The sequence below is a fragment of the Phaethon aethereus genome, assembly GCF_964289735.1.
Source record: "Phaethon aethereus genome assembly, chromosome: 5".
NCBI classification, from domain to species: Eukaryota; Metazoa; Chordata; class Aves; order Phaethontiformes; family Phaethontidae; genus Phaethon; species Phaethon aethereus.
This window is the reverse complement of record NC_138579.1, coordinates 54,805,306-54,820,139: the sequence shown is the minus strand read 5'-3', so window position 1 is coordinate 54,820,139 and position 14,834 is coordinate 54,805,306. Positions and strand designations below refer to the sequence as shown.

General features: G+C 37.3%; 1 protein-coding gene across 1 annotated transcript in view; it reads right to left on the bottom strand.

Annotated features, from left to right (window-relative positions):
- KCNQ1 (potassium voltage-gated channel subfamily Q member 1) overlaps window positions 1-14,834 on the bottom strand; it is a gene marked incomplete at its 3' end in the record, with an annotated part of 366,747 nt that overhangs the window by 253,805 nt on the left and 98,108 nt on the right. The window contains exons 7-10 of the mRNA XM_082000813.1: window positions 7,033-7,143; window positions 4,466-4,561; window positions 2,085-2,207; window positions 941-1,082 (exon numbers count right to left, since the gene is read on the bottom strand). Of these exons, the coding sequence (XP_081856939.1) occupies window positions 941-1,082; window positions 2,085-2,207; window positions 4,466-4,561; window positions 7,033-7,143 (472 nt within the window). The remainder of the gene's footprint in view (window positions 1-940; window positions 1,083-2,084; window positions 2,208-4,465; window positions 4,562-7,032; window positions 7,144-14,834) is intronic.

Genomic DNA, 14,834 nt, shown 5'->3' with positions numbered 1-14,834 from the left:
GATGTTACAGAACAAGACAAGGCAGAAGCATACCAAAAAAGTACATGGAAGGTGAGACTTTCCGCTTGAATTAGAATATGCCTGGTGCCAGCCCACATTGCTATCTTATTTTAAAGGCCATTAAATTTAATCAGGTCAGCCAAATTTTGAGGAGAAAAAACATAAGTACTTAACATACCTATAATCAATAAAACACACCTTAAAAATTAAACCTAATTTTTGCTGCCAAAATTTGAGCAATACACATTCAAAACTTCTAATACAAGTACATTTCTAAAAAAAGCCGCATTGCAAATTCAGAGTTATTTTGGTAGTTCATTACAACTAAAGCAACTATAACTAAGCTGTTAATTATAAGGTGATTATCAAAGTCCTTTCTTCTTTTTCCTCATACTGTACCATTTTGTACAGTGACAGTTGATACAGATGGATCCGCATTTATCTTAAGTACTTCTGCTTTCAAAATTTGATTCACAGCCTACTCCACTGAGCAGATGGCAGGAGCACATGATGGTTTCATGTAGCAGACTATGTATGCCCAGGCACAGCCAAGACATGTCAATCCTTTTTGATTGAGGTACAAGCACAATAGTAACATATCTGAGGTAAATTTCACATGGAAAAGCTGACAGCTAATCCCTGTAGCTTCCCCAGAATTGGGCAATGTATGCACCAGCCTTAAAGACAATAGCTCTTCTGGGAGGCAGAAATGACAAATAATCTTAGTTTGCCTGCAGTGGAGCATGCTCGTTAAAGGAATGGTTGTATCTCACCCAGGCAAGCCAGCAACCTAAGCCAAAAAGCAAAGTATTCTTGCTTTAGAATGACAAGAATTTGTTCTCTCCTCATCATCTCTCCTACAGATATTAAAGGAGACCTGTGGGTAAATCACTAATAGAAGCCATTATAGTTACTAGCGGTTTATAATGAAATTTCTTACCAGAATTTTCATATGCTTCAAAACTGAAATGAGGTTTCCTGTCCTCTGCCACGTGGTCATAAGTGATGTGTGGAACAGTTAACATCCTATCTGGAGAAGAAGGCCCATTGTCCTTGTCTAACTTAAATTTCTTCTTTTTAACCTAAAAATACACATAACATTAAATTACTCAAACCAAGCCACATTTAGTTGTCTCTTCAGTAACGTCTTCAAGAATAATGCAGTTCCCAGTGAGCTATAACCAGTCAAAAGAGTGCCTGACCAATTACGTTTTCATGATGCTACAACTGTGTGTTTCTCCGTAAGATTGCCCCCCATTCCACCAAAACTGGCTTAATCACTAGAGCTCTGCACATTGTCATTAGCAAATCCCTTGCCTGAAGTACAAAAATCTACTAGCTCTGTGACAGTTTATATAAATCAAACCATTCTAGAATATCTTTACCATTTTACGGATGCAAGAAATTGTACCTACTGAACTCAGATGAACTTGGGATACTAGGGAAGATTTTTGCACAACATCATCTCTTTCCAGCTTGAGACTACTGTCCAATACTCTTACAACAGACACAAGGAAGCATTACATAATCTAAAGATACTGACAAAGGGTTTTTGTAGGTTTTTTTTTAAACAAAAAAATTCTTAACTTAAGGAATCAGTTGATATGAAAATACTACTGTATGTAGGCACAAGATGTCTTCACCATAGAAGCCACAAAATCAATAGCTGAAAGAAGCAGCAGTTTTGTTTTCTTGTTTTATGTTTTGTTTTTTCTTAAAAAAAACAAAACAATTAAAAGTTACTGTTTTGGAAACAGTAATTTTCTTTTTTTTCTTTTTCCTATAGTTTTCCAAACAATAACAGTAAAGTTACTGATTGATGTGCCTGAGTTAGGTCATTATTGCTCTTTTCCAAACCCACAGATCCATTAAAAAAGTCAAGCTTGGAAACTGAAGCAAATTAAGTTATAGTTTAAAATGTTTGTATACTGAAAGTCTCAAAACTGAAATCAAAATAAAACTTTGAAACCAAGTAATAATCTGTAAAAAACCCACAACAAATAAATAGCCTCTAGAGAGTAAACAAATTCAATCCGATTAAAAAAATTTAAATTACTACAATAGGAAAAGTTAGTTACTAGTACCATCACCGATTTCTTTGGTTTTGGACTGGGTGACAGCAAATGATAATTTCTGGCAGGTCTTCGAATGTATATTTTCCATGTAGAAGAGTCTGGGTTTTCTGCTGCATAGCATCTCCATGCAGTCTAGAACAAAAGTTTTAAGGGACAAAACAATGAATGCAATCGGATTTGTAGCTATCTGTACTACAAATTAACTTCCAAAAAGTATGTTAGTCATTCTTTATTTAATGGTATTCTTGAATTTCCCCACTGGGAACAAACTCCACATGGTTTAGAATCCTTATTTAGCGAACAAAACCCACTTAGTTTGAACTGAGCAAACCAGAAAAGAAGATCGGTCTTTTCAAGTACAACCTTTGTTCACATTAGCAACAAATAAATAACATGAGAGAATTCTAGATTGGACTCAAAAGATTGGGGTTGAATTTCTTGCTCTGTCTCTCTGACTTGGAGCATTTTGCCTACTGCATCCTGTGTTTCAGGCTCCTACTCATAAAAAAAAATTGTTCTTCCCTGTCTCACAAGAGTACTATCAGAAAAAAAAACAATTGTGATGTGGTCAGTAGGGCTATATTCATACGAAGAAATAAGATTGAGAGCATGAGGGAACAGCACCAATGGTTAACCCAAACCCAATCCTCCCTCCTGTCAACGACCAATGATTAAAGTACTATCTTCTAAGACAAAAAGGTAGAAAAGCAGGGCTAGGAAACAAGACCCGAGACACGACATTACTGCATTCTCTCCTAAATGTGTAAAAACTTTAGAGATTCGATTACTAATTAGTCTCCAAACTAAAAAAAAAACAGATCCTCATTTAAACACTACATGCAAAAAGGACACACATATACATACACAAAATCTAAAGTGGAAAAGGCCAGAAAACACTAGATTAAAGAAACAAAGCAAGGAAAAATGACAGAGGAAAACATACAGCAGTTGGAAAGTAAAGGATCAGACAATCACCATATAATTCCCACCATAGTTAAAAGGATACCGGAAGAAACAACTGGCCTCTAGAAGAAAACAAGGAGTACAGGAAAAAAGTATCACTTGTTTCAGCTGTTGTCTTCTCTTGTACTTATTTCATAAACTTCTTGGTTTAAAAATAATTTTTTTCTAAATTATTTGTAGAGCACTTACTAAACTGGGCCTTTAGAAGTCTGAATTTATTAGTAAATCATAATTACCACTACAAAGAACAGGCAGTCACCAACTCCTTGTCTATCCTCCACTCCTCCTTAACATTTCAGGTGGAGCCAAGTACAACATTCTGGACTTGCAGTCTAAGGCTTCCCCAATAATTTGGGGTTGATTTCCCAAAAGAATCAGTGGGAAAACTAAAAATCCATTCTTTGCAAAACCATACCTTTTTCTGACCATGCAATCCAAATGAAATACACCAAGTCTGAAGACTTTGCTAATCTCTGACAGTAGGCAGAGCCCTAAATTTAAACCTTTTTCACATTAACTCTGGGACTGTTTAGTTTCAAGCATAAACTTTACAGTTGGCTACTGTTTCCATAAAGAGCCTGACCAGGAAATCCACATTCACTCATGAAGCTAGAGAAATAAGTCATATGAGAATGCAAAAATGATACTGCTTAGGTATACATCTAGATTCCTTTTAAATTTGATCCCTGTGATTCTAAAGCTACATGCAGATACTGAGTGAGGGAAGAAAAGCTGGAGAAACCTAGAATGAAACAATATTAATACTTCTGCAGGGTGAAATGCTGGCTCCGCTGAAGTAAAGGATAAAATCTCATTGACCTTACTGAGACTGAACTGCAACTGCATTTTTAACAGAGGGAATTAAAATTTTTCTGCCTGTATGTTATCCTACATGAAAAGATTGATTTTGCAGAATCCCAGTGGTTCCCAGCCAGTTAAGAAGTTCAGATAATATCTTCCCATTTAACATCCTGACTTAGTTCTCCTAAATTTGAGATTTTTTAAGAACTTAGTGGTCCCAAGGAAAATGAAGCATATCTGACATTTGTCTTTACAAGCAACAAAGTATTTTTTTAAAGCACAATTTTACATTAAGACACCTCTCTCTTTTTCACTACTGCAAGCATAGTATTTCATAACATTTTCTGCAGGTGAATTGTTCACTAACTACAGGATACTTTTCAGTTTTTATTTTAACGAGTTGAATTAAAAATTTTACACTGATTTGGGAGTGAACTTTTCTGCTCATTACTTTACATTAAAGGTGGGATTTCCAAAGACATTTAAAGGACTTGCATCTGTAACTCCTGCACAATTTTTAATGGGGACCAGGCATGGGAATACTGCCAACAGTTTTGGGGAAAAAAAACCCCCAAAAACTATAAATGGGGAGAAATGATAGTATGCAAAATGCAGGAACTCAGTACCTGTATGAGAGAGGCAGCAGCTGGAATTTGACGGTTGAAATGCTTCTGTCTTTGCTTCTGTTGTACCTTTAGGGCAAAGCCTGAACCAAGAATTCCCTGTGGGAAGAAAGAAAACACAGATTTAATTTTTTTTTTTTAAGGGGGAAAAAACCCACACATAAGCTTACCAAATGATGTTGTATTAATAAACCTCTATTCAGCATCATAAAACCCAACTAATTATTTAGAGGAAATTACTTAATACTGTTTAAGTTTTTAAACTCAGTTAGTATTACTTGTTGAAACTAACTATGAATGCTATCATGCCCTGATCCAAAGCCTATTTAAGTCAGTTGGACTCAAACGCTAAAGAGTGAGCAGAAATATTTCATACCCTCTAAAAGTCTCATAAATGCTTGTGCAGAAGAACGACAGAATAGTGAAAAATACTAGCTTGATGTGCTTAGCTTTCTTTTTATGAGGTTTAAAGCTTTGGCATGGCATGATTCAGGCCACAAGAAAGACCTTTTAACTGTAGTATGGTTATTTCTATTTCTGTATGTTAACCCATGCTAGGAGAGGAGGACAAAGAAGGGGAAAAGGAATATTACAAAATGGTCAGGACTTAAGTAAGTTCAACACAAGGCCATCTAATCCGCTCTCAGGACAAGGAACATGGACTAGTCACACTGGATGGTGTACAACCTGAAATAGCCTCCAAATGTAGTATAACTACTAAGTCCAAAATTAAGTATCAAGCGAGTCATTTAGGTAGACATTTGCATCACTATAGACATGTTTAACAGAGGCTTTGGTAACAATAAGATCTTCTATAAATCAGCTTACAAGACTACACCTACTCAACAAAAGCATAATTCATTTTTTACATGCCAGAGCAGCCAGTGATCTTAGCTCAACCTCTAAGAACTGCATTAATCACCAAGTGTTTTGAAAGGAACAGGAAAGGCCCTTCCTATTATGTTAATTTAGTAAAGATCAAAGAGTTAATGATGCTCAAACATCACTTATTTGGGAAATGAAGGATCATTGCTAGATCCAGAACCCATACCAGTTGTGTTTAGCCACAACAATTACTTTTGACTGTGATCTCAGCCAGCTCTCCTTATTTAAAATGGCAACAAGGCAGTGTGCAATAGTTACTACCTGTCAACTATTTACTGCTAGAGTTTCAAACCCTAAATTTCCCCCTTGGGCCAACTCACAAGAACACCTTAATTCAGTAATAAAATCACACTGATAAAGGGGTGTTTGTTGTTTTATTTCTGCAAATGACTAGGGAAATCTGACAGGTAAACATAAAAGCATTGCTGTGAAGGTGGGACTGCTATACAATTATCTATAAAACATCTTTGCTGGCGTTCAAGTCTGAGGGAAAAAACCCCAACTCTTCAGTCAAAATAGGAGCTTTTGGCATGTTTCTCACACATCATTTAATTTACCAGTTTCTAAATTTAATTTACCAGTTCTTCTAAACAAGGAATAAATGTGAAAGAGATTAGAACGAGGAAGTGGGAAGAATATGCTTTAAAGGCAAAGTGATGCTGAATAATCTAAAAACCCACGTTTAATTACCCTCCTCTGCAAAAGGCTGCATACCTTTAAAGTAAGCAACTAATTTTTCAAAGCCACTGGCGTTTGAATAGTTACTATTTCATGTTGTAAAGAATTTTTGTGACAGTACTGGCATTAAAGTATTCTTCTCATCCATCCTGTAGTTATCCGCACCACTTTCCTGCCACAACTACACAAACATCTGCTAACACAACTGTTCATGTCACTGAACTGAAAAATAAACATTTTAACAGCACAATTCAGGAGCATTGCTAAATTTGTGAAAAAAATACCCTTAACTACCCTTGGCACTGAACATTTTGGGTTTTAAAACCACAGTCCAGGTTTCATTGAATTTGAATTTACCCTTGGTACTCAAGTGTCTTGGTACTCTTAGAAAATACTTGGGAACTATTTTCAGTGCAAACAAAGTGCCATAACACCTTTAAAAGCTCAGCCCCAGGTCACTTTTGAAAATGGGGCTTTGGCCATGGACAGATGCTAATTTGGCAAAGAGCTGCATCAGTATCCCTGGCTGCTTATTGTTGTCTCTCTGCCAGTGACACCTTTTTGGCAGCTTTGCTAGAAGAAAGATGTGTACAAGAATTCTACAGTTCACCCTGGACCTAATCAGTTGAGTAAACTATGAGTGAATGCCTTAAAAAGTCAAAACATCACTAAGTCACTGAGTCCAGAAGTAATTACCATGAGAAATAATTTCCTTTACACTTCTCTGAGATGGGCAGAAAAAGTATTTTTAATTAAGCATCTCTTTCTCAAATACATACCAAATCTAGTGTTGCATACAATAAACACTGCATATTTACTTTTTTTAGCTAGTTATAGATGCTCTTTTGCTTCTACAAGCTGCATATATTTTCACTACAATATAAAAGCTTAATACAAAGCTGTCATAACATCAGGTTAAGTGAAAGGTTAAAGAATCAATAAGAAAGTTTAATCTGATGACTAATGAGTCAATACCAAATTGCCAGCAAAAGCATAAGATAACCTACCGCAGGTAGTGCAAAAAATGAAATTGCAAATACTGAAAAACAAGATGCAATGGTCTTTCCTATCCAGGTCTGAGGCACTTTATCCCCATAGCCAATAGTTGTAACAGTCACCTGTGAAGAGAAATGCATAGAGCATTACAGCAAGTATTAAATATAGCAGTTTGGGGTAGTTGTTCTTTTTTTTATTTATTTTAAAGAAACATTAGTTGCATTCCAAACTCTCCCGATGACAGTCTGTGTGACATTAATGAAGGTAACTCTCCGTTCCAGGTTTGCTTCCTCATGTATAATAGATGGAAAACGGTACAGGAAACTGAATTACAATAAAATACATGTTTAAAATCTTGTAAAGTAAAACCATTAATTTAAGTCTTCATGTCTGAGGCAACTTTACAGCGTATGAAGTTACTTGGTTATGGGTTGCCTGCCCACTTCATACACTTTCCTTAGAGAGAGGCTGCCAACAGCTCTGAATAGCTGATTTTCTTTATGGGCAGGAGATGTTTGCTGAGAGTATTACAGGGCTGTTGCATAGAAAAAGCAGATATATACTATAACCATGGACTATGACTGGGGTCAGACATGACGTATTCTAGAGAGTAATATTGGTATAAATAGCAAGAGAAGCTGAAAAATTTCCATGGAGTAAAGATCCTGAAAACATAGCCAAACGAATCACTAATTCATATAATACATGGAGAGCAAGAACAGATAATTTAATGCACACATGCAGGAAACATCTGTTGAGTTTGGGTTTCAAAACACTGAAATAAAGATTACCACCACAGTGATGTGGCATAACAAGGCTTAGTAAGTCATTATTTGCATGAGCTCAAGGAAAGAATGGATTTGTTTGAAGCAGAAGGATACTTTTGGCATCTGAGAGCAATTTAAATTCACCTATGTCACAAGCTATTTCTGAATTTGGAAATTCGAGAGAGTTTTTATCTGTGACTTTGAAGAAGGCTAACCAAATCAGAGCATGTGAAACCACATGAAGCTCTCAAGCAGTTCAAGCACACCTCAATTGCTTGCTGCTCAGACTTTCTTCTGACAGGATGGGCATCAAACTGCCCAGGACACAGAGGATGTTAGTCCCAGACAATAAAATACACAGGCCATTCCCATCTTGTCCTGCTCCTAGTTCACCTGTCTGCTGTAATGCATACTACCCAGCGACTGCAGCAATGCAGGCAATGCCCAGGGCAGCATCTCTAAGGGAGGAGAAAAGGAAAGGGCAGATTTATAGAGGTAAGATGTTTGCTAAGGGGGTGAAGGGATAAAGAACCTGGGTTTGAGGAAATAAAAGGTCATGACAAGTGCTTCAGGAAAAGTGTGGCTATCGGCCACATTAACAATTGTCCATTCCTACTAAAAGAGGGATTCCTACACCAGAGGGAAATCCTGTAGATGTAATTTCCAACCTGAGCTATACCTCAGAAACACACAAAGCAAGCCCTCCATATTCGGTCTGTCCACCTTCTAAGCAACATCATTATGGGTTTGTCAAACACATGACAAAGGGACAGCTCTAGCTGCTTGAGGTGGCAATTAGAAGTTTATTGCAAATTGTTGATACTCAAAATATTCAAGTGTTAGCATTTAATTTTTAATACAAGTTTTTAAAATGTGTCTTATTTCCAAAATTGTTTCATATCCTACAAAAGTAATTTAAGAATTAGTAAGGTAAGTACCCAAGTACCTTTGCCTGTATTCCTGAAATTGTTGTTGAAATACCATCTTAATTCAGGGCCTGATGAGGAACTGAAGGGATGACATTATCTCCTTACCTACATAAAAGTGTCAGTTTAAAAAAAAAAAAAAAATCCTAAATTCTAATTACAATTTCCTGTTCAAAAAATATGGTATAAAAACCAAATGTGTAATTGTGGGAAAAGTGATGGCCTCCAATACCTTCTTACATAAAAGATTATGAGAGAAGATAGTGGTTTATGCCTCAGTTTTTGAAAAGATTTACAAAACCTTGTCATTGAAAAGTTTCATCAACTATTCTGTGTGACTATCTTAACATCATGTTGAAATAGATACATTAACTAGAAATGTGAAAAGAAATAGGTGCTTTTGAGCTGACTGAAGTATAACTTAAGAAAAATTCATATACAACTAAGAAGTATTTGTCTCCCCTTTCCCACCCCTTCTGAATTGGTCTATATGAAGCACCAGTGACACAAGCAAAGTATTTTCTGTGCCGTTTGTTTAGGAGTTTTTTAAAAAACATTTTGGAAATTGGGTTGCAAATCAAAGTGTGTGTTTAAGTTAACATTTTTCTCTGCCCTCATAACTCTAATCCAATACAAATACAATATAATCTAATCTAAGTGTATTGTATTCCAAAATTACATTTGCTTTTTTCCCCAAGATATATGCTGTTGAAATCTTACATGCCAAGTTTCTGTGCTAAGTGAATTTTTACAGCCAGATTATAACCCCCTAAAGAGTACAATACTAATTTTACAGTTGTAAAATAGGATCTTATAATGGAAATACTGACTCAACTTCTACTCTAGCATAGTAAATATGCTGGCATAATGAAATTAAATTGATCCAAGAGCTCACACATTAAATTTTCATTGAAAAGCAGCATGTAAAACTAATTGTTTTAATTAGTAACAAAATCATATTCATTCATTGACTATTTCAGAACTTTGATCTGATGTACATCATCACCACAGGCTTTGGTATTAAGACTAATCTTGTTCCTATTAAATATGCATCAACAGTCTGAAGGAGGAAATATGAAGCAAAAATCCAGACAGCAAGAAGAAATAGTAAGGTTCAACAGCACTGAACAGGGAAGTTTTGCAACTTCAAAATCAATTGCACTAGGTATTGTTTTGCAGACCAAATATCACTCGGAATTTTCTGACCCACTCACAACACCCATCTTGATTAAATCAAGTAACACAATAACAATATCCAGCGATATACCAGAAACATCGACTGGTTCTCTGACTTCTTTGCAGTTATAGCATAGTAAATTGCAAAATGGTTTGAAAGCTCTCCTGTACACCTAAAAGTAATGAACACATTAGAAGTCTTTCTACTGCTTGATATCTTATTCAATGCAAGTTGAATATAAAGTAGAAACTTTCCAAGTAGCTGAAATCAACAGATTAGACACTCATGCTTTTATTTTACTGTGAAGTATGTGATCTGTATAAAGCTAAAAAAACCCCTAGTTATCTTTCGATATTTTGAATTTTTTTCCAAGTGACAATATTTTTCTTCCTTGTGCATATAAGGATGTTAGCAATATAAACCGATTCACACAACAGAAATTCCACTTTCTGCTCCTAGTCACTTCTATGTACATTGCAGCACTCCAAGAAGATTCAAGTTACATCCTTTAGATGAACAATTTAAGAGACTATGTTCTGCGGGACACAAATGTTTTGAAACATTGGAATTAAAATTATAATCCGAAGGTGAAGAAGGGGCTTCCTGGTCACTACTATTACAAATATTTAAAGGGGATGTTTGGATTCTTTTTCTTCCTAAAATTTCGAAATTGTTTTCATACAGTTATCATTGCAGGCTCACACCATCATTCTTGATGTAGTTGAAGTACATAACTGAGACACAATCACATCTGAAGGACACGGAAACACTTCTAATAACTTAGGATATGAAATGAAACGGAACTACACATCCAATTGCAAACACAACAAACAATATATTAACTTCAGTGTCATGTCTCTCAAATAATAGATCCTCAGTGCTGCCCAGCCATTGCTCTTGGATCTTAGTTTAATATCTCCTCAAGGGGTCATTTCCAGGCATCGATCAGTTCTGACCAAATTACTGACCACTCTAAACCTTCTAATCAAATGTTGGCCCAAATTAAAAATCTCCACTTGTGATATCTCAGAGATAAAATTAGAAGAATCTTTAAAACAAGTGATGAAAATTAATTTAGAGCTTTAAGCTCACCTAAATTTGCAAAGTCTGTTCTGTGCAATGAAAAAAGAGACTACAGCAGCTTTCACTAATTCAGTAAGAATACAAGGGTTGAAGGGATTTTCTCATTGCTATTCCTAGTTTCTGGCTAGTCCAGATCAACCACATTATGTCATCTCATCCACTATTTCTTGAAAATTCAGCTCCATCTGAAAATGAATTGGCTTTCCCTTCACTGTTCCTGTTGGGACGTTATTCTAGAACCTCATGCTTTTGATGGTACCAGACATTCTTGTAGGCTCCTGTCTTCATTTCTGAAAGATGAGTTTCCAGCCCTGTTCTTCTGTCCCACTGTTTCATGGTCTAAGTTTATCCTTCTCCCATCTTCTGTTGCATCACTCCTGCAGTACATACACCTGCAACACAGCATGCTCCAAAGTCTGCTGAATCCCTTTCTCAGTGTGTCTAGCCTCACAAATAAAAGCTGTTTTCACTTGCTCTTGTAAAATAGTCTATTCATCCCCAGGATCATTCTGGCAGTAGTTCTCAAGGATGACAAGATACAGGACATAAACTTGCATAAAAATAGGAAGAAGCATTCATTATTAGTGAAGGTATAGGCAAAGTTTCATCTGAGCTTCCCCCCCACCGCTCCAAGCACCTCTACAAAAATACAAAGGTACCTAAATTAGGAAAACATAGTCCAGCAAAAAGACTACTGAACCCAGTAGTAAATGTAGACATGGACACAAGCAATAAAACTCATAGGAGATCGAGCAGTTTTGAATCCTAGCCTGATAATTAATCCATCGTCAGTTGTTTAGGTTTCACAAAACGGCGATACCCACTTTCTTTGGGAGGCTGCAGTATGCCAGCCCTTCTCTGCGTAGTGATCAGATAAATGAGAGCTGGTGGGAGGTCTGCTGGCCACCATCAGTCACACTGCTGGCAAAGTCAACAGTCAGCTCTACCTATTGGGCTTGATCTCACCAGTGTTGAACTCGAGCACATGTAGGTCTTAAACCATAGTAGATGACTTACTCTTATCTTGACCTTGCTCAACAGACTACTTCTGTACAAAAAAAAGTCAGAAAATGCCTCCAGTTGAAGTAGTACCCTCTATATCTCAGTGTGATATTGAAGAAAGTGCTGGGGAAAGTTATCAACATATGCAGATAGTTTGACTACAGTTTCAGAACTGTTTGTGGAAATGCTGCAGCTATTTATTTTCCATTCAGTATTAGTACTATATTATACCTCACAAAATACAGTAATTACACTGAAAAGAAACAGTGTTATCTAGGTACAAACAAGGGGAAAAACAAGAATGCTTAAACATATACAAGGTAGCCAAATATCTTAGGAGGGAAGTTTTATAACATCTTCCTATGACGGTAATTCTAGCTATATGACAGAGAAAAATCAGAGTGAAGTCAGTTTCAGCCTCTGACAGATCCATTTCAACAGGAGTAGAATTTGTGCTACTTATAGAGATTTAAATGAAAGCTAAATTCATTAATTATGGTTATTTATTCTAGATCCTGACATAGAAAATTATCTGTATTTTGAAATACTTCACTTTTGTTTCATCAAATGGAGAACAACTGTTGAAAATTTCTGGATTCTTCTCGATCCCCCCCCTCCTCCCCCCCCTGCTCCTTGATATCTTTTGATAGAGATATAAAAGGTTTGGGAATGAAGAAAAGTCCCAGGAGTATTCTTTAGATGTAAGAATATCTACATCTGTACTTTGTAAGAAAGAATTTTAAAAGGCTTCTACACATCCACCCCGCAGATCTTTATTAAATGAGAACAAAATTTAGTTAGAACTGCTTGTAGAGTTAAAGCACAGAGATGAGAAGGCAGTTGCAAGATGCAGAGATTACATGCAAAAGCATTTAAAAATACTAACCCCTATGTCTTCTGACCCCCACTCCAAAAATTCTTAAAATAACCAAACTCCCCTCCAAAAAACCCAAACAAGTCAGCATGGTTTCACCAAGGACAAGTCCTGCCTGACCAACCTACTGGCCTTCTATGATGGAGTGACCACATCAGTGGACAAGGGAACAGCTATGGATGTCGTCTATCTGTAAGGCCTTTGACATGGTCCCCCACAACATCCCTCTAAATTGGAGAGATATGGATTTGATGGGTGGACTGTTTAGTGGATGAGGAATTGGTTGGATGGTTGCACCCAGAGGGTAGTGGCCAACAGCTCAATATCCAGATGGAGATCGGTGATGAATGGCGTCCCTCAAGGGTCCCATATTGGGACCAGTACTCTTTAATGTCTTCATCAATGACACAGACAGTGGCATCAAGTGCACCCGCGGCAAGTTTGCAGATGACACCAAGCTGAGTGGTGCAGTTGACATGCCTGAGGAACAGGATGACATCCAGAGGGACCTGGACAAGCTCGAGGCATGGGCCCATGTGAACCTCATGAGGTTCAACAAGGTCAAGTGCAGGGTCCTGCACCTGGGTCAGGGCAACCCCCGGTATCAATACAGACTAGGGTATGAAGGGATTGAGAGCAGCACTGCTGAGAAGGACATGAGGGTACTGGTGGATGAAAAGCTGGGTATGAGCAGGCAATGCGCACTCATAGCCCAGAAGGACAACCGTATGCTCGGCTGCACTAAAGAACCCTGGCCAGCAGGTCGAGGGAGGCAATTCTGCCCCTCTACTGCGCTCTGGTGAGACCTCACCTGGAGTACTGCATCCAGCCCTGGAGTCCTCAGCACAGGAAAGACATAGACCTGTTGGAGAGGGTCCAGAGGAGGGCCACAAAGATGATCAGAGGGCTGGAGCACCTCTCCTATGAAGAAAGGCTGAGAGAGTTGGGATTAATTCAGCCTGGAGAAGAGAAGGCTCCAGGGAGACCTTACTGCAGCCTCCAGTACTTAAAGGGGGCTTATAAGAAAGATGGGGACAGGCTTTTTAGCAGGGCCTGTTACAATAGGACAAGGGGTAACTGTTTCAAACTAAAAGAGGGTAGGTTTAGACTAGATGTAAGGAAGAAATTTTTCACAATGAGGGTGGTGAAACACTGGCACAGGTGGCCCAGAGAGGTGGTAGATGCCCCGTTCCTGGAAACATTCAAGGCCAGGTTGGATGGGGCTCTGAGCAACCTGATCTAGTTGAAGATGTCCCTGCTCATTGCAGGGAGGTTGGACTAGATGACCTCAAAAGATCCCTTTCAACCCAAAGATATGATTCTATGATGTCATCCCAAAAATTAGGAAAAAAGGAAAAAAGAAAAAAGGATATAACAGGTCTATAGTTGGTATTCGTTACTTGTAAGCTGCAAAAAGAATAAAAATGAAGTCTCGCCTTCTGTCTAACATTGAGGTCAGCGTACAGTTCTCAACAGCTTTTTTAATGTAGAAGGGGGAAAAAAGGGTTCTGAATAACAAAATCCTTTTTATGTAGCAATGTTTCAATATTTATGTTCAACTATTTATAAATTAAATCAGATCTGTCCTAATTTAGCAAAAGGTCTACGTACATGTTGTTTCAAGTGGTATTTCCTTTAACTTTTCAGCAAAGCTTTCCCACAATTTTGATTTTCAGTGTACTTTAAGCACATATCGATAGGCTTTGCTAAGTAGGAACATGGTTTTATGTGTCCTTAGAAGTAAGAAAACTTATCAATGTTTTGTTGAATTCGGTCCTTGGTGGGAAAGCTTGTACCTATGAATTAAAGGAACAAGAAATTCTTAACTAAAGCTTATATTTGCAGACAATTGCTGGATCCAATTCAAACTAATTCAAAGAGGCGGGCACAGTGTAATATCCATGCATGTCTATATTAAATAATTTCTTGTGGCAAATAGTGCTCATGATCAAAGAGACTGTTAGCATGATCCACAGTAATGGTT